A 27303-nucleotide genomic window follows, 5' to 3' on the forward strand; every position below is an offset into this window, starting at 1 on the left:
GTAAATCACAACCTATATAAAATATATATTTTTTTTAATGGAGAACAATTTAAAATACTGGGGGTAATTTGTGAATGCCCCAACACGAAAATATTGGCTTCCGTCTTCCTCCCTACTGTGTCGCCGTAAACTATAGTGTACAGCCGAAAACCTAGTTTATCGACTATGAAACTATGTTTAGCTCATTTTTGTGAATTTGGTGTGCCATATTACTGGTCAGAGACCATGGCAGAAGAGCTTATGCGATAGTACATGTAATGCGTCCGTCGTCAGTCAGTCTGTCTAGCTGTCTGTCTGTAAACATATTTTCAAAATGCTACTCCTCCTACAGTTTTTGTCTGATTTCAATCTTAAAATATAAAACATTATGTGAAATGCTTTCCTAAATTGCTCCTCCTACAGTTTTGGTCTGATTTCAGTATAACTTGGCACACAAGCAGATTACATTGAGATACATAATTCTGTATATCGGTTTTTGATTACGATGAACGGTGTTGCCGTGGTAACTAAAAATAGAAATTTCTTTAAAATAATTTAAAAATGCTATCACAAATACAGTTTTTGTTTGAATACGATATAATGTGGCATGCAGATAAACTACACTAAGATACATTATTGTCTTTATTACTTTTTAAAAATTTATTTCAAACAATGATGTTGCCATGGTAACTAAATTGAAAATTCTTTAAAATTTTATTAAAAGCTACTGCTACAGTTGCAGTCTTATTGCAATATTGCTCTTTTACTTCTAGAACGTTTCCCTTGTACTGAACAAATTTAAAGTATTTTTTGAAATCAATATTTTATTATGTAGTCAAATAACATACTAGTAAGTGAAACGAACATTAGGTATTGTCCATTTACTTATGTTATTTGACTTTATATACATGTAATAAAATACCGATTTCAAAAAAACTTTAAATTAAAACATTAGGTATTGTCATCAAGTCCTCTCAAAGGGTCATGGTTACAAATGTTAACAATTATCAACAAGAGGCCCATGGGCCACATCGCTCACCCGAGAAGCTTTGACCATGCTATTCTTAACAAGATTTCCCCCCTTGTAATACCTGTTTTGACCTCATCGTACCCAACAGGTCATAATTTGGACAAGTTAAAATCTACACTACCCCAGGATGCTTCCACATAAGTTTCAGCTTTTCTGGCCCAGTGGTTTTTGAGAAGGTTTTTAAAGATTTTTCCTATAAATTTCTATGTAAAACTTTGATTCCCTATTGTGGCCCTGCCCAACCCCCGGGGGTCATGACTTGAACAATTTAAAATCTACACTACCCCAGGATGCTTCCACATAAGTTTCAGCTTTTCTGGCCCAGTGGTTCTTGAGATTTTTTAATGCCCCATCCTATTTTTGTATTTTCTTGATTATCTCCCCTAGTAAGAAGACCTGGCCTTCATTTTGACAATTTCAATTCCCCTTCACCCAACAATGCTTTGTACCAAGTTTGGTTAAAATCAGCCCAGTGGTTCTTGAGAAGAAGTTGAAAATGTGAAAAGTTTACAGACGGACAGGCGGAAGGCAGACGGACAAAATGTGATCAGAAAATCTCACTTAAGCCTTCGGCTCAGGTGAGCTAAAAATGTTAAACAGTTGACAATGACAAGTATTCATAATTATAATGAATTATAGAAATGATTTCAATTTTTATTTTAAGATAAAAAGATATAAAAAAAAAGACAAAGTATTAACAAACACAAATGAATAGGAATATGAAATAAGTGCATATAAACAGATAAATATGCATAGAGAGATACTAAAACATAGGTAATCAAAGATTACAAAACTTATCTCAACAAATGTCATTTTTAAGTAAGAAAAAGTCCTCACATTAACAATCTAAAAGTGTACATCCCAAGAGGCAATTTGATCTGATAGGGCTTGCAGTTACTTGGGAACTTAGTCACTCATCCAGAAAATATAATTCAAATCCAGCATATGAATCAAGTTTTAAGAACATTCACCCCCTGATGCATCATCCATGCAAGTTTGTTTAAGAAAAGCCTTAATTATAATGGTCCCTCGGTCATCTGGAAAATCAAGTCCATGGCAGTACCATACTAGTTCCGGTAACATATGGCTTCTGGTTGCTTTAGAATGAATCACCATCAAAATCTTTAAGATGGTCACTCAACTGGAAAATGTAGGTCTGAGCCCATATCTGAAGAAATCTAGTAGTGTGCATCCTTTGATAAATCATCCAATCAGACCATGCAAGGTTGGTCAACATACAGGGCTTAAGCATCTCTGAATAATGCACAGTACAGAAGTACACTAAAAACCTTACCCTGTACAGAAACTCAATAAGGGCTTATCAAATGATATTTTTTTATTCAATATAACAAATTGTTGAATTTGTTGTAAAAAATCAAATTTTAAAAATTTTGAATTTGATATAACAAATTTTAATTTGGTAACAGTAATATAGATTTCTAATATCTGGTGTAATGAATTTCATTTGAACAAATTCTTTGATATAACGAAATGAATTTGTTAAAATGAATTCAACAACTTGCTTTATTGAATTTTCATATATTTTCTGAATTAAATTCATTGTAGCAAATTTAAGAATACATCAACACCAATGACAGAAAATGGACAAATTTCAATCAGAAAAGCTCACTTGAGCTTTTGGCTCAGGTGAGCTTAAAAGGACAAAAGGCAAATAAACAAGAAATATACATCAACATTAATTTACCTGCATTTCATTTCCAGAATTAAAAAAAATCAACTGCCTGCATTCATTTCCAGAAATAAAAAAAATCAACTTCAAAAGTACAATACAACGACCAAAATTTGAAAGAAGGTAATTTCCACAATAAATAGGATTTTCAAATTAGCTAAAAATATACAATAGAAGTATTCTCCATTATAAATTGTAAAGATGTACACACCGGTATCAACTCACTCTCTATCTCTCTAAACACAAGGAAGATTCTCAAAATATCCATATACGGGTATTTTCAAATTCTCTAGGAGTCCATACTAGATCCTGACCAAGACCTCAGGTAGACCATTTTAAGCAGGTCAAGGTCACTGTTTTTTAACAGGTTTTGTAAACTGCTGGAGCTGGTACATGCAGCAAAAATCTGTTTCATACCCTGAACGTGTGACAGCGCAATGTCATACCTAAAACAAAGCATTCATTGTTAGAGGTCAACATTCTACATCAGTTTTAAGTACATACCAGTATACATACAAAAATCTAAATAGATGAAAATAATTATATATTTAAATATTATTTTAAAATAAGCTGTATTGATACAGCAATATTATATTGATTGTACTAATCGTGTGTCTCAATGATACTGGTATGACCTATCGTCAATCTGGAAACATGATACCAGAAGTGGTTTTATAACTATAAAAAAAACAATAATTAAAGGTTTTTGAGAATGGCATCTAAAAGCGAAATGAGCATAGTGGAATTTAAATCTGGCATTTGAAAATCTTTAAAAATTAATTTCTATTGTAAGTGATTGAGTAAATAAAGTTTCCTTTTCCAAATAATACAATAAAATTGCTTTTATACACATGATGTTATACTGTTTTACCATTATTATTTCATTATACAGAATTAAAGAAACAATTTTCTGCTTTACATTGTATATTTAATTGTATCATGATATACATTGGTAATTGTGATCTGTATCGTATCATGACACTACCCACAAGACTCAAGTCTATATTATACTAATTATATTATACCTTTCTGGGTAATGGTACTATTGTGCCGTGGGAGAGAGAATGCAGAGTAGATGCAGTTCATTCCTTGCGAAAAATGTGTGCAATTGCAACATTTTATGCCAAAAATGCAGTAGGAAGGTTTACAGATTAGAAAAGATTGTGGCAGAATCAGTTAGGTAGTATGTGACGTTGCCAAAATCCAGGCATCAGGTATACAAAGCTTCATACAAAGGATGTATCTGTAAATACTGAGGGAGGGTCAGATGAACATACAGTTGACTAGATCTAAAGTGATGCATGAGATACAAAAAACTACATGCATGTGGCCTAAAGTCATTGACGGATACGGACATTGACACGCTTTTCCTATAGAGGGGAACCAATATCAGCCCTATAGGTCAACACATATATTTTTACCGAGCAGTGATCCTCTGCGGCCAAATCTGACTATTAAAATCTTAAGTGAGGGTGATTACTACATGAATTACCTTTGTTCTTTCATCATCTTCTCCTCTAAATCTTCTAAACATTTTCTAAAATGAACTGGATCATCTGGATCTAAACCTAAATAAAATAAACATCACTGTCATCTATAACACTACGAGGTAAAATATAGGATAAAATACAATGGATATGGCAAAGTGTGTATATGCAGTTAAAAAATACCTTAAGTTTTTTCTTTATTATTTTTGTTTTATTTCTGATAGTTCAGTAATTAAACTTGTTCAAGTGGAATACAAATTTGTAATGAGATAATGGTAGATTCTAGCATCTCGTTTTTATGATAATTAGTGGACTGGTGATTTGCTTTAATGGCTAACAAAATTAAATGTGGCTAATCAGTATAGACTAGTACTTTAAACAGTTAATTTCGAACTGAGATATGTTTTCTTTGCTTTGCCTTGAACAATTCAAACTACAATGAAAAATCATATACAGTGGAGACTCATTATTCCAGACATTAACATGATTAAATGCAGAACCTATTGGAAGACATTTGTAAGGATCAGAATAAACTCATAAACTGAGGCGAGGATACTTACCTCTGCTGAGGAAGTCACTAGGAGGAACTAAACCTGAGGATACTTACCCCCGCTGAGGAAGTCACTGGGAGGAACTAGACCTGAGTTGAGGATACTTACCTCCACTGAGGAAGTCACTGGGAGGAACTAGCCCTGAGTTGAGGATACTTACCTCCGCTGAGAAAGTCACTGGGAGGAGCTAGACCTGAGTTGATGATATACCTTCACTGAGGAAGTCACTGGGAGGAACTAGACCTGAGTTGAGGATACTTACCTCCACTGAGGAAGTCACTGGGAGGAACTAGACCTGAGTTGAGGATACTTACCTCCACTGAGGAAGTCACTGGGAGGAACTAGACCTGAGTTGAGGATACTTACCTCCACTGAGGAAGTCACTGGGAGGAACTAGCCCTGAGTTGAGGATACTTACCTCCACTGAGGAAGTCACTGGGAGGAACTAGCCCTGAGTTGAGGATACTGACCTTCACTGAGGAAGTCACAGGGAGGAACTAACCCTGAGGATACTTACCCCCGCTGAGGAAGTCACAGGGAGGAACTAGTCCTGAATTGAGGATTTCCAGGATCTCGTCATGAGTAACGATCCACTGCAGTGATATTGTCTCATATAAATCAGTGTTCTTACACTTGTCTTCTGCGGACACCAAAGAATCTGAAAACATTATAGATTTATATAGCTAAAAAGATTTTTATCATGATCAATAAAATACTGTTTTATGAGTAACTGAATATTACCAATGCCAGCACTGCATTTACAACTTAAAAATATATATCATTTTCATGTGTTGAAATAAGACTTCTCCTGATGACAGTGATATGATAATGAGGTCCATGGGCCACAATCTCACCTGAGTTAACAATGTACTCTAGCCCTGCTATTCTAGATATGTATTTAATAAATATCCTCCCCCAAAATATTAATGTACATGTGTTCTTCTGCATTTTTTCAGCTTCTGTGGCCAAGCCTTATTTACAGGGGTTGAGATTGAAAAAACAAGAGGCCCATGGGCCTTATAGGTCACCATGCAACAACTTTCCAGTGATTGAATTTGATTCATGTTTTAAGCCAGATGCTATGGCATTCACAATTTTGAAAGAGGCACCCGCAGCACTGTTAAGGCTAGAAAAAGGGGCGGGGCCTAATTTATACGGGAAAAGTTTACTGTGACGTCACACAAAAATACGACTTTTATGCATTCATCATATTACCCGAAAATGAAATAATTTGCAACGTTAAACTGTATTAGCATAATAAACAACAATAAAACTTACCAATGCATTAACAAAAGTGGCTAGTTAAATCCCATACTGCTGGTTTTAAACAAATCACTGATCTCGATGAACTTGTCAATCATGACCTCATTTTGGTAAAAATGACGTATTTCATGTACTGTGAGAGGCAGATTTGGGAATTTTTTAACAATGAAAAATGCGTTTTATTATAAAACAGAATATTATTAAAAGGTTTTTAATAGGCTAATAATACCAATGTATATCCTTTGTTAAGTGCGATTATTCATCAACTATCGAGAGAATGTATTTAAATAATTCTGTCGTGTTTTAATGTTCAGGTTAGGTACTGTAAACCAACTTTTATTCGCGGCTACTTTATTTCGCGATTTACCAGGGGTTAACTAGTTCGCGACGATTAATTTTTGCAATCAAACCTTTTTGAATTTCCTCTTAGTAGACACAGAGACTTGAAGGACCGGTTCGCTGCGAGAAATTTTCGCGATGATGAGGCTGTCGCGGACCTCGCGAAAATTTCTCGCACGCGAATAAAAGTTGGTTTACAGTATATTTTGCATCGAGGTGCCTCATAAAATCGCTTTTTCGCAAGGGCATACACTTAATAAATCTTGACTATTTTTTGAATATAAATAAAGGATATGTTCCTTAACTTGAAAAGTGCTGCTGCTTTCTTTAAATCGAGAGCATGACTTCATAAGTACAAAAATATTTGGTAAAAGTCAAACATATTTCGACATCAGCCTATTTACTTGAAATTATAACTATTAAAATGCGAATTCTTTTCAAAGCAGCAGCACTTTCCAGAAAGTACAAAATATGCAGAAACAATTAATAGTATGAATTTTTAATTTCAACTAGGGTATGCCCTTGCGATATTGAAATTTGTTATTGACCTACATTCCGTGTACCTACTATGCATTCATCACGTGACTGTCCATCGATGGGACCAAAGTCCATACAGTACAGAGTAGGTTATACTATGCTATTTCCATAAGTATTTAAGTTCTGTGATAATAGAACAGCTGAATAAAAATAAATTCAGTTTTAAAAACCAGAAGTCTCTGTCGAGACTGTAGCTCTACTGGTTTGTACTTATAATAAAGGATGAAAAAGAAGCCATTGCCATCAGACCAAAACTGTAAAAGAGGTAGCATTTTAAAGAAATTTCAGACATTTCTACTTTAAGTAACAATGGCAACACCGTTCATCAAAATCAAAAACCGATGCACTGTATTATATATCTTAGTATAGTCTACTTGTGTGCCAAGTAATATTGAAATCAGACCAATATTGTAGGAGGAGTAGAGTTTTAAAGGAATTTCACAGAAAATTCTATTTTTAGTTACATGGCAACACTGTTCATCAAATCAAAAACTGATGCACTATTTTATGTATCTTAGTGTAGTCTACTTGTGTGCCAAGTAATATTGAAATCAGATCAAAACTGTAGAAAAAGTAGCGTTTTAAAGGAATTTCACAGAAAATTCTATTCTTAGTAACCATGACAATATCGTTCATCAAAATCAAAAATCAATGCACTATTTTATGTATATCTTAGTGAAGTCTACTTGTATGCCAAGTTATATTGAAATCAGACCAAAACTATAGAAGAAGAAGCATTTTAAAGGAATTTCACAGAAAATTCTATTTTTAGTAACCATGGCAACACCGTTCGTTGAAATCAAAAACTGATGCACTATTTTATGTATCTTAGTGTAGTCTACTTGTGTGCCAAGTTATACTGAAATCAGATCAAAACTGTAGGAAGAGTAGCATTTTAAATGAATTTCACTGAAAATTCTATTTTTAGTAACCATGGCAACATCGTTCATCGAAATCAAAAACCGATGCACTATTTTATGAATCTTAGTGTAGTCTACTTGTGTGCCAAGTTATACTGAAATCAGATCAAAACTGTAGGAGGAGTAGCATTTTGAATGAATTTCACAGAAAATTCTATTTTTAGTAACCATGGCAACACCGTTCATTGAAATAAAAAAACGATGCACTATTCTATGTATCTTAGTGTAGTCTACTTGTGTGCCAAGTTATATTAAAATCAGACCAAAACTGTAGGAGGAGTAGCGTTTTGAATAATTGTTTACAGACAGACGGACAGACAAAAGGACGGACGACGGACACCTTACTATCGCATAAGCTCTTCTGGTCTCTGACCAGTAGAGCTAACAATACCCGTTTTTGCACTTCTATTTTCTGTTGATTTCTCATAGTAAGCCTTAACAGTGCTGCGCATTGATCATCATAACTATACACTTAGCAACTGCTTCGTTTGGTTACTTAATACCCATAGACAGGGTAGGGGAACAAAAAATGCATTTCAACTAATTAGTAATATTCAGCAATAATCAGTAGTGCCCCATACCACACATGAACCCCTGACCCTAGGTCCACACATTGCACAATTTTTGAAAAGGCACCCTTGCTTTTCAAAAATATTTGATTAATACCAAGGAGCAGATTTCAAACAATTCATTCATTTTCAGTATATAAGTACAGTCCCCCCCCTATGGTATCCCTGATCCTGGGGCCTTGAAATTCACAATTCTGGAAGATTAGGGCCCTTGCTCATCATAAACATACAGGTAGTTGATCTGCTTAATACCCAGGAGCAGAGAAGAAGATTTTCAAAGAATTCATGTTTTTATATAACTATATAATCAATATATATATACATATATAACCCCTGACCCTGGGGCCATAAAATTCACAACTTTGTAAGAGGCATTTTTGCTCATCATAACTATGTACTTAGTTAGTTTAGTGCTGGTTTATTTAATACCCTGGAGCAGAGAAGAACATTTTCACAGAATTCATGTTTTTTAACTATTATACAATTAATTACCCCTTTTGAGGTCAACATGGTGAAATAAGGACCCGAGACCTGGCCCATGAGGTGACCTGACCTGACCAAGGCCGTGTAGCGGCCGAGGTCAGGGCAGGTCATCGAGTGGGCCAGGTCGAGGGTCCTTATTTCACCATGTTGAACTCACAAGGGGTAATCAATTGTTTTATTATACCGATATATATAACGAAAAGTATGAATCTCTAATCGTTATCAATTCTTTCTTTGATCGGGATCGGGTAAAATTCGCTACACTTCCAAGTTGTTTACATTGACGTCTGCAAGTCGTGTAAGTTTTTGCATCATGATTTACTGATTAAAACAATTTGGCTGATAGCGACATACATTGTTATAACTACCGATTACTTTTACTCTACAGTCAAAATTCAACAAGAATTCAACTCTTTAAAGAATCGCTTCTACATTCCATTGAAAGATATTTTGAAATGAGTAAAACCGTTTAAGTTAACGATAAAATTTTCCCGTATTCTGTATGGTTATGTAAAACAGACCATGTACTATTTTTAAAAACGTTGTTTTTCTCGACTAATTATTATCTTATACATTAACTTCACCCAAAAAGGAATTTTTTGATTAAGAGGTCATTTTTTTAGCGGTCATTAATTATAATGACTGGGTCATTATATCCCACGTGCAATGATTCCTAGGTCATTATTGCTGTAAACAGTACCATTTGGAGTCATTGTTGTGTTTTAAAGTTTTCTTTCCAGCCAATCAAATTCAAGTATTATCAATAGAGGTATAATAAATAATCAATAGACCCCTAACACCAGAACCCCTGACCCTGGGGCCATAAAATTCACAATTTTGGTAGAGGCACTCTTGCTTATCATTACTATGTACTTAGTCTATTTAATACCCAGGAGCAGAGAAGAAGATTTTCAAAGAAATAATGCATTTTCACTATATACTCATTTTAGCCCCGCCGTAGCACTAGAACCCCTGACCCCAGGGCCATGAATTTCACAATTTTGGTAGAGGACTCAATGCTGATTACAATCATGCAAACAGTTTGACTGCTTGATGTACAGGAGTAAAGAAGAAGATTTTTATAGATTGCATTAATTTTAGTGGTTTTGGCCCCACCCCTTAGGCCCCAGGGAGGCAGGGATCAAAAAATTCACAATTTTTTTCCCCTTCACCCATGGATGCTTTATGCCAAATTTGGTTGAAGTTGGTTCAGTGGTTGCAGAGAAGAAGATGAAAATGTTCAAATGTTAACGCACGACGACGGACGAAAAAAGATAGCAATAGATCTACAGTACAATGATTTCTTATATAATCCTATGTAAAACTTTGATCCCCTGTTGTTGCCCAATTCTACCCCAAGGGGCCATGATTTGAACAAACTTGAATCTACACTATGTGTGGATGCATTCATATCAATAAAACTATTGAGAGATGATTTTTACCTAAATATTTCTGTATAAAACTTTGAAAAGTTAAAATCTGATCAGGAAAGCTGACTTGAGTTCTCAGCTCAGGTAAGCTTTGTTGATATGCAATTAACCTGTATGATTGAATGTCTTTACCTATCATTTCTTCTAATGAATTGCCTGGGTACTTCCTTTGTTCATACCAGCCACTTTGGTCTTCTCCTTAATAAGAAACAAATTTTAAATGAATAAATTAAAATGCTGCCAGAATACATTACAGAGACTCTGAAATTCTGATATGTTTTATACAAGTAATACTGTACCTTGATATTGTGAGGGTCCTGGTCCCTGTACTTGTGGCTGGAAACCAAGGTGTTTCGCCAGAGAAGAGTAATCTAGGAATTCAGAGAAAATGATAAAGTAAAATGGTTGCCGAGGCTTGATAAGACCTAGTATATAATGCAATGACATAATATGATCTAGTTCATATACTGTACACACGGTTATTTTCGCCCAGTGTTATTTTCACCCTTTAACACTTGCAAACAATTCTGCCCCTTTTTCAATTCGCCCAGTCATAGTTTTGTATGAGAAATTATACTGTATTCTTTGAATCTATATTCACCCAAATGAAGGTAGGGCGAAAGGGGAAAAAAAATGGGGGCGAAAATTTCCCAGTATACAGTAAAACTGTGATATGATGAGAGCTGAGTTATACACTTCTGTATAGCATGACCAGATAAGATCAGAGTTGGTTATACACATTCAATGTTGTGATAAAATCAAACCTACATGTAAATTATATACTGCTAGTCAGTCCATGATAAAAGGTGTTTTATATCATGCTTGTCATGCCATGATGAGAGCTGGTTCATATAAAGCTTGTTGTAACATGATGACAGCTGGTTTAAATAAAGCTTGTCATAACATGATGAGGGTTGGTTTTTATATATATATATATATATATATATATATATATATATATATATATATATATATATATATATATATATATATATATATATAATATATATATATATATATATCAAAACTTGGATGCTGTATATTTTATTGCATGACAAACGGCCATTAAACTTGTGGCCGAATATTCGAATACAAATTTTCTATTCGAATATTTGTGAAAAACTATTCATTCGCGAATGTTTGAACAATTGCTTCAGCTCTAGTAATTTTAAAATGATGACTTTTGTGATTTATACCATGAAATACATGCAACATAAACTTTCAAATATGCATTATTTAAATGTCATAAAAAGTTGCAAACTTGATTAGTATAAACCTTATCCATTAATATTATACAATTAATTATACACAATACATACCTTGGAAGATTTCTCTAGACTTGGAGGAGTTGCTGCTTATAACACTTTTGAATTTGTCCATATATCTTTGGTCCTAAAAACAGATAAACTATTAATAGGACAAATATAACCTGCAAGGTGATGTGGTAGTAAAAGATATCTGGCATTTTACTTGCTTCAGATTTACAAATTTTGTTACAATTAACTTGATTAATCATTAGCTAGTTCCAAAATCTGAAGAATTAAGTTTAGCTATATATGATGTTAATAATAGGACAATTTCCAGTTAAGTTTAGACTTTCAGTAAGGCATATGGCATTCTCGACGTTACCTACAATTAGCTTCTGAAATTTACACAGCTTTCCTTCACTGTCAAAATATACATAGGATAGAAATTTGCTTGAATGTCAACAGACTTACATGTAGGTCGTCTTATCATTGTCAACAAAAATTTAAAGTTCCTGATGTTATTAATTTCTTAACCAATGAGAATCTATTTGCCATTTGAAAGACGCTAATTATGTTGCACCGAGAATGCCACGCCTTACTTAAAGTCCAAGCTAACCTGAGAACTGTAATAATATCCTTACGCTAACGTTCTATGTTAAGATTACAAAAGATTAATTTTTTGACAGTTATAGATATAAAATATGGATGGTTACATGATCAAATTCCATAAAAGCCCCGACAGTGTGTTTATACAGTGATAGACAGACCTTCCTTAAGCACCAATAAGAAAATTTTATTTTATCATGTTTATATTATATGAGGAAAAATTTGCAATGTATTAAAACATTTTCCGACAAGCAGCAAATCTAACACAGTTCAAAATGCTATAGACATGATAAATAATAGAAAAAGAGGCCCATTGACCATGTTGCTCACCTGAGCACATGGGCTAGATAAAGTAATTACCAAAAATCAGATCAGTATTAAAAAGGACCATAGTTGTGCAGTATTGACCAATATTTGCCAAAAAAAAATCAAACTTTGACCATGTTGACAAAGAATTATATAATAATCTAATGATAATGATAATGTTCTAAAACAGAGTTATCCCGGTATATCTGCAGACTTCAAAGCACTGAATCTGATGATAATGATAATGTTCTAAAACAGATTGATTTTTTATAAGCCATGATGCCATATATTTGATATGACTTCAGGAAAATGACGTAAAGAGCAAGAGCCACTTTTGGCCTTATTTGGCCCTGAGAATTTCTGAAAAATAAAAACTGCTCAGTTTAGGTTGCAAATGCAATATTTATCACTTGGAGTGTTGGTGACCATGCATCTATTAATCATGATGTAATTTTCCCTCTCGTCAATGCATTAGGACGTCATAAAATGCGTCATTTTCCTCTTATCCTGTAAATTTGTTTGAAAATGGCCTAAAGTTGAAGTATTTTTTCAGTATTTAATAAAGAGCACAACAAAATATGCAAAAAAATAATGAAAGATCTTTTGCTGAAGATCAAAAAACATATTTGAATATTTTTTGGATCGTGGGCTGTGCACATATTTTAATTCTTTGCTGAAGGTAGTCAAATACACATGTTTTCTGCAAATTTCAAGAACACTGCAAATTCTCAAAGCCTGCATGTTTTCCAATATCTGGATTCTCAAAAAGAAATTTTATTATAGGAAATGAAAGCACCAAGTGTCTACTTTGTTTTGATATATGAAGTGGGAAAGAGGGTGATAGTTAATTAATTGATATAAGTACAGGGCCATTTTATGCATAAAGTGAACCTAGCTCTTTGAATTTTCCACAAATCTACAGAAAAAGGTGTATGCTACCTTAATTGTTATTACATCTGTCAATATTTTGAGTAAAAATCACCCAGCGCAGGTCTGTTCCAGATCATTATTTTGATATAATGTGTAAAATAATAATGTCAATGAAATTTGTAAATATAGTTCTGAAGCAGGCCTGCACTATGTAATTTTTAAAGCTAAATTGAGCAAATTTTGTCATTTTTCTTCCCTCTTTCAGACAAATCTGAATAGTTTGTGCTGTCACAAAATCAAAATTTGTCAATACCTTTATAATTTTTAACATATACATTGCAGAAAATTTAATGGAACCTGCACTGAATATATTAATTCACCTGTATTTTGTGTTAAATTACATCAAACTTTGGAGTGAGCACCACCCTTCCCTACAAATAAATGCAGTAATGTACCTAATCTAGGAGTTTCGTTAAACTGGAAGCAGCATTTGATGGGCTTCCACCAATAAGATTTGTTGTTTTAAAGCTGACTGCATTTAAAACAAAAGTAAAACAAGTAAGAAAGTCGTATGCAAATTGTTTCTAAATAAGATCGCTAAGAAGTGAATGCGCACCTTGGCGCCAATATCGATTGATTTAATGCGCCATTTTTCACTTGAATGTGACTATGGTGCATGTCCTTCCCAATCACTGTTACACTGCACATACCATATATGGTTCTTTAAGGAAGGGGGGACTTGAATTTTGATCTACTTGAGAATATGCCACCAAATCAATATAGCATATACATAAAAAATATTTCCTACCTATTACTTTGTAACAAATTGCTCTCCCATTGTGGATATGCTGTTCTCCAGAATTTTTCAAAGATATTTTGGTATACCGTATAAGCAGAATTTTCAGCGAGGATTCAATTTTGGCATTATTAGCGAGGGTGTTGAGATTGCTAAAATTTAATATCGCTAAAAATTAATTGCGAATCTGTTGTAATAGTATCTCTCATTGGCATTACAAAATTGCTAAAATTATTCTTGCTAAAAATACATTCCAATTTTTGAGGATAAATTGCTAAATTTGCATCTCACTAAAAATAATCCCTCTTATACAGTATTTTCCTGTATGTAAAATATGATCCCACATTGTAACTCCATCCTACCCCCAGGGGTTCTGATTTGAACAATCTTGAATCTACACTACCTGGGGATGCTTTCATATAAATACCACCTATCAAGACTTTGCTGGTCTTGAGAAGATTTTTCCTACATATTTCTATGTAAAACTTTGATTGCCCATTAATATGGAACCAAGACCCCCGGGGTCATGATTTTAACAAAGTTAAATCAACACTACCTACATGACCTAAGGACATGAAGGATGCTTCTATAATAATATAACCATATTCTTTTCAGATGTAAAACTTTGATCATCCATTGTGGCCCCATCCTACCCCCAGGGGTCATGATTTGAACAAACTTGAATCTACACTACCTTAGGATGATTTCACATGAGTTTTATCTTGTTTTTGAGAAGAAGTTTTGAAATGATGTCATTAATTTTTCACTAATTCATTATTATCTCCCCTTTGAAGAGGGCATGGCCCTTCATTTTAACACACTTGAATTCCCTTTATCCAAGGATACTTTGTGGCAAGTTCAGTTGAAATCAGCCCAGTGGTTTTTAATAAGAAGGAGAAGAAGATGAAAATGTGAAAGTTTATGATGACAACAATAACAGCAAGGACGGACAAATTTTGATAAGAAAAGCTCACTTGAGAGTTCAGCTCAGGTGAGCTAAAATCCAAAACAGTGAAAGGTATTGGGAAATATAAGGTCACTTGAGTGGCCCAGATGACTTAAATATCAATACACTGCAGCTTAACCAACTTCATGTATGAAAAAGTTGTAAACTTTCAATTCAAATTCATCATTTTGTTCATTCATAACTTACTTTAATTAAGACTGTGGCAGCCTCACTTTCGAATCTGACTTCACCAGTTTCATTGATCATCATTACACGCTCAATGACATTATTTCCCCTTTCCTTCCAGAAGAAAAGTTCTACACAAGGTACAGGTTCAAACTGATTGAGATAGAAGCACAACAATTCCTTGTCTACCCTTACATGGAACTCCTTAACATCAGGCTGTGTTGTCACAGAACACTCAAGATTCTCATCAAAAAGTAGCTGATTAAAGTTCATAGCTTTTACTGCTAGTTCAGGATCACACCCAACTTCCTTTATTATTTTACTAAACATTGATTTCCTGATCAGATTCAGAATACACACTGCCTCATACCCATCTGCTGGTTTTACAGTATAGGAAATGGAGTAAGAATTTTCACTGGTACTACGCACTGAAATCAACAATGACAAGGTGTTTTCTATGACATGTGGAATAACGTATCTAACACAATCTATCCTGAAGGACTTCCCGGAGATGACCAAGTCTTGTATTCCAATCTCTATCTCCAATGGTTCTGTTGTGAAATCTGATGAAGACTTGCTACCTTCAGATGAAACCAAACCCACTGTAAACCTGGCTGGTGTGTCCGGGTATTCATGATGTCTGTCAAATAGTTCTTTTATCTGAAATCACAAGAGCCCATTAAGTCAATTCTGAAAAAAATCTATAAGTCCTACATCACACTAACTCGTTTAACTGCAACAGAATTTATTCTGTGATTATAAATGAAATCTAATACATATAAATGCTAATTAAAATGTTAAATTTATTACATATAATATGTATACATATTAGATTGAGTCTTGAATTTGACTAAACACTAAAATAAAATTATAATTATCATGTGTTTACGCTAATTTATTTACCAATGGATGATCGTCAGTCTGGCTCTTATATTGCCACAGGCACTCCTTTTTGGGTTCTCTGATGTCAACAGAAGCCATGAGGAGGGAGGATAACTTATAGAAGTTCCTATCAAAAGAAAATAATACAATTATATCAATAATCAGTCTCAATTCATATCAGGAACATGAAGAAAGGTACTCTGATTTCATCACATCTGTGACCGCATGCTAGTCTGTCTATAAGACTTAATTCGGTGGTGGCAGTGGTGCACGTTCATTTTGGGAATTTAGTTCAATTTGAGGAATTAAGTCCAAATTTGTAGGGTAACAATGACAGTTTATTAAAGTGATAATGAATTCCAACATACAGTGTAATCAAAACATAAGATGCAAGTCCATGTCCTAACTAAAATTTAGAAAAAGTTGGCCTAATTGGAAATAAAATCTTAAAGGTTTCTAAGTCTAATTCCGTACATGGTTCTTAACACATGAGCTTCCTAGCTCTGTCACTCTAGATCTCTCTTAACTCTCTATATTTCTCAACTATATATTTCAACTATTTGTAAGGAATAACCCTCCGTACCCCAAAAGGCCATGATTTGATCAAATTTAGATCTTCAATACATCAGGATGCTTACATGTCAATATGTCTAAACATAGCTTTTCTGTTCTTGCGATTTTTCCTTTATTTTTCTATGTAAAACTTTGTTCGACCTTTGTGGCCCCACCCTTTCCCTGGGCGGGGGGGGGGGGGGGGGGGTCCGTTGGTTATGATTTGAACAAACTAATATCTACATTAAGGGGGTTGATTCCATATAAATATCACTGATCATGGCTTTGAAGTACTTGAGAAGAAGATTTAAAAAGATTTCCCTATATATTCCAATGTGAAACTTTCATCGGCCATTGTGGACCCGCCCTACCCCAGGGGGTCATGATTTCAACAATTTAATATCTACACTACCCAAGGATGCTTCCAACTAAGTTTCAGCCTTCCTGTCCCAGTGTTTCTTGAGAAGAAGATTTTTAAAGATTTGTCCTACATACTCCTATGTAAAACTTTGATCGGTCATTGTGGCCCCATCCTACCCCTAAGGGTCATGATTTGAACAAACTTGAATCTACATTACCTGAAGATGATTCCACATGAGTTTCATCTTTCCTGGCCTAGTGGTTCTTGAGAAGAAGATGTTTAAAGATTTTTCCTATATACTCCTATGTAAAACTTTGATCCGCCATTGTGGCCCCACCCTACCCCCGGGGGTCATGATTTGAACAAACTTGAATCTACACTACCTGAAGATGATTCCACATGAGTTTCATCTTTCCTGGCCTAGTGGTTCCTGAGAAGAAGATTTTTAAAGTTTTTTCCTACATACTATGTAAAACTTTGATCGGTCATTGTGGCCCCACCCTACCCCCGGGGGTCATGATTTGAACAAACTAAAATCTACATTAAGGAGGTTGATTCCATATAAATATCACTAATCATGGCTTTGAAGTACTTGAGAAGAAGATTTAAAAAGATTTTCCTATATATTCCAATGTAAAACTTTCATTGGCCATTGTGGCCCCACCCTACCCCCGGGGGTCATGATTTGAACAAACTTGAATCTACACTACCTGAGGATGATTCCACATTGAGTTTCATCTTTCCTGGTCCAGTGGTTCTTGAGAAGAAGATTTTTAAAGATTTTTCCTATATATTCCTATGTAAAACTTTGATCGGCCATTGTGGCCCCACCCTACCCCCAGGGGTCATGATTTGAACAAAAGTGAATCTACACTACCTGAGGATGATTCCACATGAGTTTCATCTTTTCTTGCCCAGTGGTTCTTGAGAAGATTTTTCCTAGGCCAAAATAGAATTATAGTTTGTTTGGAATTGCCTCCCGCCTCATTGAAATGCCCCCCCCTCCTGAAAAAATTTTATTGGCCAAAAGTAAGAAGAATTTTTTTTTATTTAATCAATTTTTTTGCCCATTACATGTATCACATGCACCATAAAAACACTGAAATATAGTGTCAGATCTATGCAAATTGGATTTCTGTGTTGATGATAGATACTTTTTTTTAAGTCAGAAGATGTATTTATACTGTTTTCTGAGATTTTTAACAGAAATTTAAAATTAATCTTCAATTTGAAAAAAAAAAATAATTTCCCTCCCACCCTCCTGTGTCTGAAACCCTTCAGGCGGCAATTCCAAACAAGCAATTTTTTAAGGATGGCCCTATATACTCTTATGTAAAACTTTGATCGGCCATTGTGGCCCCACCCTACCCCTGAGGGTCATGATTTGAACAAAATTGAATCTACATTACCTGAAGATGATTCCACATGAGTTTCATCTTTCCTGGCCTAGTGGTTCTTGAGAAGATGTTTAAAGATTTTTCCTATATATCCTATGTAAAACTTTGATCGGCCATTGTGGCCCCACCCTACCCCCGGGGGTCATGATTTGAACAAACTAAAATCTACATTAAGGAGGTTGATTCCACATGAGTTTCATCTTTCCTGGCCCAGTGGTTCTTGAGAAGAAGATTTTTAAAGATTTTTCCTATATACTCCTATGTAAAATTTTGATTGGCCATTGTGGCCCCACCCTACCCCCTTGGGTTATGATTTGAACAAATTGAATCTACACTACCTGAAGATGATTCCACATGAGTTTCATCTTTCCTGGCCCATTGGTTCTTGAGAAGAAGATTTTTAAAGATTTTTCCTACATACACCTATGTAAAACTTTGATCGGCCATTGTGGCCCCACCCTACCCCCGGGGGTCATGATTTGAACAAACTTGAATCTACACTACCTGAAGATGATTCCTAATGAGTTTCATCTTTCCTGGCCTAGTGGTTCTTGAGAAGAAGACTTTTTAAAAATTCCATTAAATTTTCACTAATTCATAATTATCTCCCCTTGGAAGATGGTGTGGCCCTTCATAAACTTGAATCCCTTTTACCCAGGGATACTTTGTAGCAAGTTTGGTTAAAATTGGCCCAGTGGTTCTTGAAAAGAAGATGAAAATGTGAATTAAAAGTTTATGACAACGACAGACAACGGACAAATTTTGATCAGAAAAGCTCACTTGAGCCTTCAGCTCAGGTGAGCTAAAAAGGAGCTAGTGAAGGTTTGATTAGACTATAGCAAAAATCGTTCATGTTGTACTGTCATTTAAGCAGTAACTTATATTATAAATAATAGTAACTATATAGTTCAGGACCGTAGATATAAATGTTCTTTTTGAATTAATAGGACTAACTTGAAATCTATTTATTACTACATGTATATGTATTTCGTGTTATATGCTTCATTCATCTACCCACCAACCAATCGGTTTTGAAAAGGTTATCCAATAAGCCAGGACATTGTGTAATGCTGATCAGAATGAAGAGTGAAAAGAAGAAGTTAACTGAAATCTAATACTATTGATATTTTTCTAGTGAATAACAAATCATATAGCCTATATTCATGCAGTTATTCACCACCAAAAAACATGTGTATAATATTTACTGAATATTATAGAAAAATGCAAAAAAAACCCCAAAAAAAACACCCATTCAAATGCAGAAAAAATCAGTTTGATAAATTTGGGGTTAAAAACTTTATTTCTCTTCTTCAATCAGCTCATTATATTCTACATAATAGATGAACATATGGGAAACTTCAGCCGATTGAAAACCCCGAGTTCTGCACGTCTCGAGTTTCAGAAAACTCCTCAGGTTATTCCATGTACATACATGTAACTATATATACAGCTGAGAATAATCACATTTTTAATAATGTACATTAGTATTGTCTTATTGAATATTTTAAGATAATTAGATTGTTAAATTGTACGCATTCCAAAATATTACCTTACCTTTACAAGTTTTCAATTTCAACTATACAACCCGACTCAGAGCATGCAGAAACGAAAGCGAAACTTGGCGATTTTTGGAAAACCATTAGTATAAATTTAAACAAGATTCGGCTAAAATTGATGTAGTCCGTGTTTATCATGTTTATATCAATGTATATACATAGCGATAAATTACCATTAACAGTTATTTAAGAAGTTAATTATGATGATCAGTTAAGGACAGGCTCACTTGGATAGGTGATTTTCGAATTTCCTACTGTATTATGACAGCTGGAATGGACTTTTTTCATATGCATTTTTGTCTTATATTTCAAATTTCACTTCATTATTTAAGTGATCATGCATATATTTATGTAATACCGTATATTCCACAATTTCATTTGTTGTTTACAAACCTTTTCACATGGATACGTGTACATGTACTAGCACATGTTGCTTCCACCAAATCTTTCAAAGTAATGTTTACGTTTGATTATCTAAATTCTCATTGGTTGTAAATGCGGAATGTTTACTGTGTCAACGCCAAACCGACAAAAATGTCGCTTTGTAATACATGTTTAACTTTTTCGTTTATTTATCATTTATCTCAGTTTAAATTAAACACAGTAATATCTAAATTTTGACACAAGTATGGGCCTTTATTTTTAAATTGGTACTGGTCTAAATACGACGTCATATTTCTTTACATTGACGTTAAATTATGACGTAGGTTTAGGAGTACGCTAGCGTTGTAAAATTTGGCGCGCCATAGCATAAGTTTTTTTAATGATCCATAGTCCTTGGACAGTTTACACTTATTATACCCCCCGCTTGAAAAGCGGGAGGGTATATAGTAATCGTTAATTCCGTCCGTCCGTCCATCTGTCCGTCCGTCCGTCTGTACGTCTGTCCGTCCGTCCGTCTGTTACGCTTTGGGGTACCCATCTCTTATCCGCAACTCCTCTTATACCACTGAATGAAATTTGATGAAACTTTCACAGAGTCTTTATTACATATTGCCATTGTGCACCTCCTATTTTACTTTTTGATCCGACACATATTTTGGGTTTCCCATAGCAAAACATGGACACTGCCATTTATACACATATGGGAGGCGGGGGTATCATTTAGTGAGCCCATTGCTCACAGTACCTCTAGTTTCCCCTGGCGATACTTACATGCATATAAATATTTTATCGATCGATCGATTGAGAGAGCGAGAGATCTGTGAATATACATCTTGTCTTTATAAAATATATTTATCATTCAAAAAATAAGACTTTTAAAAATAAATTGAAATAATAGATTAAATATATTTAAAAACAGCAGTCACTGATATTAATGTTGAAATCTTCCGATCAAAAGTCACTTTTAAATTGTATTGAACTTGCAACAATTTTTAGAAATAAAATACATCTAGATACACGCAGTATTTATTTATTTATTTTTATTAGCATAATACCGACAATGATTTTATGCTTAAAATATGTCAACAAAAGAAACAACAATAGACTAGGCTGAAAAGACAATATGATCTATTGATAATCCACAGGCGCTTGCGATGTTCTTAAAGAAGATTAATTAATATTGATATGACGACATCTTTTGAGATCTGAGACTAAATTAAGAACTGATTTGTTTTCAGCTTCCAGCTACCTAACGACCCCCCCCCCCCCCCCCCCCAAAAAAAAAAACTAGAGGTACTGTGAGCAATGAGCTCACTAAATGATACCCCCCGCCTCCCATATGAATATATTGGCAGTATCCATGTTTTGCTCTGGAAAATCCAAAATATATGTCAGATCAAAAAGTAAAATAGGAGGTGCACAATGGCAATATGTAATAAAGATTCTGTGAAAGTTTCATTAAATTTCCTTCAGTGGTATGAGAGGAGTTGCGGATAAGAGATGGGTACCCCAAAGCGTAACAGACGGACGGACGGACAGACGGAAGGACGGACGGACGGACGGACAGACGTACAGACGGACGGAAATACCGATTACTATATACCCTCCCGCTTTTCAAGCGGGGGTATAAATATGGACGGAATACCGATTACTATATACCCTCCCGCTTTTCAAGCGGGGGGTATAAAAAACTAGAGGTACTGTGAGCAATGAGCTCACTAAATGATACCCCCCGCCTCCCATATGAATATATTGGCAGTATCCATGTTTTGCTCTGGAAAATCCAAAATATATGTCAGATCAAAAAGTAAAATAGGAGGTGCACAATGGCAATGTGTAATAAAGATTCTGTGAAAGTTTCATTAAATTTCCTTCTGTGGTATGAGAGGAGTTGCGGATAAGAGATGGGTACCCAAAAGCGTAACAGACGGACGGACGGACAGACGGAAGGACGGACGGACAGCTGGACGGACGGACGGCTGGACGTACAGACGGACGGAAATACCGATTACTATATACCCTCTTGCTTTTCAAGCGGGGGGTATAAAAATCACTATAGCCTAGTATTTTCTTTTTAAAGTTTCAAGTTTTGAGACCTGAGATATTGAAATTATTATACCCCCCGCTTGAAAAGTGGGAGGGTATATAGTAATCGGTATTTCCGTCCGTCTGTCTGTCCGTCCGTCCGTCTGTTACGCTTTGGGGTACCCATCTCTTATCCGCAACTCCTCTCATACTACTGAAGGAAATTTAATGAAACTTTCACAGATTCTTAATTATATATTGCCATTGTGCACCTCCTATTTTACTTTTTGATCTGACGTATATTTTTGATTTTCCAGAGCAAAACATGGACACTGCCATTGTATTCATATGGGAGGCAGGGGGTATAATTTAGTGAGCTCATTGCTCACAGTACCTCTAGTTTCATTTTCTATTTTTAATTTTCGTTATTGTCAATCAGGTGGAGCTATTAATCATGTTCAATAAGCTTAGTTTTGATATGTAATAAATTCTGAAAAGTAACATTTTATTAAGCAAACATGTCGAGCTATCCACTATAAAGATTTTTGGGCGTCCTAAAAAAATAAGCTAGGCCCTATACATTATTGGAAAAATGGAAAATAAAAGCAACCAGAGGCCATCTCCAAAAAAAGTTGCACTCTCCCGACCGATGAACTAAAAATGTCCCGACTCAAAACTTTGTTTTAATATGCCAGGACATGATTTGTTAGGTCTTATCCCGATAACTCATATGGTTAAGTTTTTAAGAAAAAAATACCAACTACCTAGCGACTCATTCATTTTAACCAGAGTCGGGAGAGGACTATCAAACATTAGTTGAAAGATGGCCTTTCTATTTAATTCATGTTAAATCAGCAATTAACATATAAAATTGCCACTTTCATTGGCGTCGGAAGCAAATTGAAAGTGGGGGGGGGGGGTAAGTGTAAAGAAAATTTTTTATAACTTCAAAAAAAAAAAAAAAAAAGAATGGCAAGCAAAAAAAAGGGAAATTAAATTTCTCAAACACGAAAATCCTATTTCATGGGAGGATGGGGGGTGGGGGTGGGGGGTAGGTTCGAACTTCAGTACCAAATTTTTTCCCAACCCCACCACTTTCCCTATTTTTAACCTATACTGCGACGTATCTGTGGAAAGTAAGGGGGGATCTTACGAAGCAATGTTCAATGTCTATACTAAGTATATACATGTATCTGGAAAAAAGGGGGGGCTAAGCCCCTAGCCCCCCCCCCCCCCCCCCCCCGGTTCCGACGCCTATGACTTTAACATTGAAATCATGGATGGCGAGTTTTAACTCTCCCCGCCTGTGTCTTAAGGTACATCGATACTCTGATAAGAGAGATAAATCTAAATGACATAGATGTCTATAATTACATATATATATCTTTTATGAACTTTTTTTGGAAAATCATAAAGGTTATAATTAAAGCAACATTTTATATAAGTGAGCAGAGGGTTTATGAGCCTTAAGGTTTTTCAAAAAAATCTCTATGTTTTGCGTTAGCGGACGACTCGGAATTAGTTTTTAGGTATATTTGAAAACAAACACACTATGAAAATGTACAAATACAAAAGTTTGCCAAACAGTTAACTCTTTGAGATCGGCACCCCTTGTTTGTGTATCAAAAATGTTTATTTCGCTACACTAGTAGTTTATATTTGATACAATGTATATTCCCAGATGATGATGAGAAATTCCTCATCTTGTGCTTTTCCATTTCATTATGTGTTTTTTATTCAGATAGAAAGATTTTTTTTTAACTTTAGTGTGGACGCTAAACAAACAAAAGATAAAAAATTGCCTTAGCATGCAATATTACAAGTCATGTTCTGTAACTTCGAGATTCCGAAATAGTGTAACATTGTATCTACAAAATGTTTGAGATGCAACATTGTATTAACAAAATGGTTGAGATGCCTTTGAAGAGAGTCCAATTAGAGCCGTAGTATTAAAGGATATACCTATCTGCATGGCCTCATACAAAAACAAATATTAACACTAGTGCTAAACGAATTAATTAATTATTGCTTTAGAAATATATAAATACGTACATTTCAACACAATTTACCTAAAAATGAAAAGCCGCGATTGCATGCAGGTAAGCTGATGCCATTACATTTCCATTTCAATTTTTTTCTCTGTGATAACTCTTTGAAAGTTAGTGGAGTTGATTTCTTGACAATTCTACCGGAATGTTAATTAGGCAGGTCAATAGCTAAGTTGGCCAAATATGCATGGAAATCTCGTGCAGCTGTCTTTGTATTGACGTCAGTGGGCGAGGACTTTTGAAATTGGTATGGGAGTCCTCATGTTATTTAAATCCATGTCTACATTTTAAAAATCTAAATCTACAATTTTATTTCATAATGAAATGGTAATATAAGGAATCACTGTCTAGTTAGTATAGTACGCTTCGGGCATCAATTATCGTTGATGCCCTGGCATATTATACTAACTAGACAGTGTTTCCTTAATCAAATACATGTACACTATACATGAAGATTTCGTCAAATAACTGCAATACACCTATCATTGATCAAACTATGCATTTTTTTTATTTTAGAACTTTTCATAAATCTGAGTTGGAATCCAGACAATCGTTAAATAGACATTATTATTGATTACTCTGACGCGTTATGATCAATTTCAGGACTTTAGAAAGTTCATTATTTCAAACCATGCGTAATGATACAATTTAATTTTTCGTAAGATTAGAAGTCGAGCTCATATTCTAAAGCATGAAATGTAACTCTCCGCTATATTTTTCTGTCAAGCAGGTGAGAATTTGTAGTTGGGAATATGATCGCGAATGGCCAAGTCATTCCGACATTTGGAATCTGTATTACAGAAACCAATTTCTATAACGTTTTTGAGATAATGTTCGATTGTTGTGTCCAAGTGTTAACCCCTCCTCCCCCCCCCCCCAAACAAAAAAACCCTGACATAAACGTCGATCTACTATTCCTCAGTTCAGCAGCATTACTATCATTACTGCTTTTGATACAGTCTGATTTACTTGAGAAAAAAAACCCAATGAATATAAATATAATTAATGATATTTAATTTTTACATGTGGAATAAACTTTCTCAAAACAAAACTTCATTATGTAAATAAGCCTGGTGTTTTATGTTTCTCCGCATGGTAGTAGAAAAGATTTTATTATCATCTTATGATTTAACCCGGAAGAACAAATTTTATAAACCATGAGTTCATTTACATGAAAGTTATATTTATTTTTGTATATCGGAATCGATTTTTTTGCGAGGGGATGGCCCGCGGTGCCCTAATTTTTGGACTTGACTTCTCTCTTTTTTCATGGTATTTGGGGAGAGGCATTGTATCAACACAATAAAAATTGTACTTAAAAATGTTGGTAATGTTTAGAAACGTACTGAGTTCGAGACCCGACCGTAACGACAAATTACATTATCATTGAGTCACGCCAAGTTTGTTTTGAAGATTCTTAAAAAATACTGGAAAAATGAGATAAATTGTATATTTAAAAGTTATTAAGTTATGCATATTTGCATTAAGAAAGTAACCAGGTTACATAAGGGTCTGTTTTCTAGTATACGGCAGTTATAAATTAATAACATAATCATTTAGTATAAATATTAATTTAAAAAGAGTTGGGGTCTCTTTTGCTCCATCTAAATTCTTTCCTTGCAATTGCTAGCTATAGGATTAATGTTTGCTTACTTTATTGTACTGATATTACAATTATTGGAATAAATATGATTCTTTTATAAGCATTTTCCTTACACCCTTTGACCTTGGTTAAACAGGTGCTTTTTCATAATCAATTTGACGCTTTTTTTCTGACGCAACTATTTTACGTATTAGTTGACGTCATAGTATGGCATCCTTGACGTTATAGTCGTAACGTTATTTGGCGTCGAAAGGGTTACAGCGGGTGTTACTAATTGCAGTCAAAGTTCATACCCTTCAAGCGGAGTTGTCTTTCGTTACCCTCTCTAAAGAAGTTAGCAGTTTTCATTAAAAGGAAAGTAAACTAGGCCTAGATGTTCCAAGACATTGGAAAAAAAACTACACTGCAGAAAAAATGTAGCGAGAGGCCGACCTGCCTATGAATTAACATAATTAACAATTCTGAATTAATGTTTTTTACTGCTAAATTAATTTAAAAAGTAAGTTCAGATTTTGTTTGGAAAAAAATGAGGGAATACCCCCTTCTGTGGTGTCTTCTGTATTAATCCTATCCTATACGGAAGATCTAAATGCCAACGTCAAAGAAAAAAAACCTATGGCATATAGTGCACCAAAATCATGGTTGAGAATCAGAGACACGGGCAATATTATTTTTGTAATAATTTTGTTAATAATAATGTATTGTTTTAATAATAACAAAATAGGTTTAAAAAATTATCACAGAAACAATTAGACTCTACGATCAGAGCCGAAACGATGACACATATCAAAACTGACAGAAATTAAGATTTGACACTTGATTTATTTATATTTAAGCCTTAAGATCGACACAACTCTGCCAGAAGAAAAGGAAGATATATACCTTTAATTAAAGAAGCTTAAAAAATAAACAAAAGCTATCGGTTGGTTAGAGACAAAGACAAAATCTTATCTAAATAAGTTGTGCTCTGATATTAAAAAAAATCAGAAAACAGTCTACAAAACACGAAAACAATGCCGCACACTTAATTGTCTATAGGATGGTCATTACAAACAGACATAGGATCACAGATGCTTGAGGACATGACCCCCCTCCCCCTTTCGATATAGACCCCTGGACCTTTTCCTCATAAATTATTTTTCAATGACATATTTGCGATAAAATCTACATCTTTACCAACAATTCATAAAATATACCTAAGACAAACGTTTTATAACCCGGCCTACATTCTGTAACATTATATAACAATCAGCACGGTTA

At 34.5% G+C, this 27303-nt stretch overlaps 1 protein-coding gene across 3 annotated transcripts; it reads right to left on the bottom strand.

Annotated features, from left to right (window-relative positions):
* Positions 1-2956: 2956 nt before the first annotated feature.
* LOC134259756 (uncharacterized) lies at positions 2957-20022 on the bottom strand. 3 transcript variants are annotated; one of them, XM_062742358.1, is made up of 9 exons: positions 19982-20022; positions 16139-16244; positions 15257-15895; positions 11598-11670; positions 10578-10649; positions 10411-10473; positions 5255-5395; positions 4192-4267; positions 2957-3145 (listed from the first exon to the last, which is right to left on the bottom strand). In XM_062742358.1, exons 2-9 carry the CDS (start codon positions 16214-16216, stop codon positions 2989-2991), a joined length of 1299 nt encoding a protein of 432 aa, XP_062598342.1. In that variant the 5' UTR covers positions 16217-16244; positions 19982-20022; the 3' UTR covers positions 2957-2988. The 3 variants fall into 3 exon arrangements, with proteins under 3 accessions (XP_062598342.1, XP_062598341.1, XP_062598343.1); XM_062742357.1 differs by having other exon boundaries at positions 10411-10476; XM_062742359.1 differs by lacking the exon at positions 5255-5395 and having other exon boundaries at positions 10411-10476.
* Between the last annotated feature and the right edge of the window lie 7281 nt (positions 20023-27303).

This window comes from Saccostrea cucullata, unplaced genomic scaffold (genome assembly GCF_032062105.1).
Source record: "Saccostrea cucullata isolate Sc308-1 unplaced genomic scaffold, CSIRO_AGI_Scuc_v1 ctg680, whole genome shotgun sequence".
In the NCBI taxonomy this organism is placed as follows: domain Eukaryota; kingdom Metazoa; phylum Mollusca; class Bivalvia; order Ostreida; family Ostreidae; genus Saccostrea; species Saccostrea cuccullata.

Excerpts from the sequence above, each read along its gene's own strand:
- LOC134259756 (XM_062742357.1), bottom strand. The coding sequence starts at position 16,216 with ATGGCTTCTGTTGACATCAGAGAACCCAAAAAGGAGTGCCTGTGGCAA. Across the intron at positions 10,650-11,597 it reads GTCTAGAGAAATCTTCCAAG|ATTACTCTTCTCTGGCGAAA; the intron begins GTATGTATTGTG and ends CTGAATTCCTAG. Across the intron at positions 4,268-5,254 it reads CTGTGACTTCCTCAGCGGGG|GTTTAGATCCAGATGATCCA; the intron begins GTAAGTATCCTC and ends TATTTTATTTAG.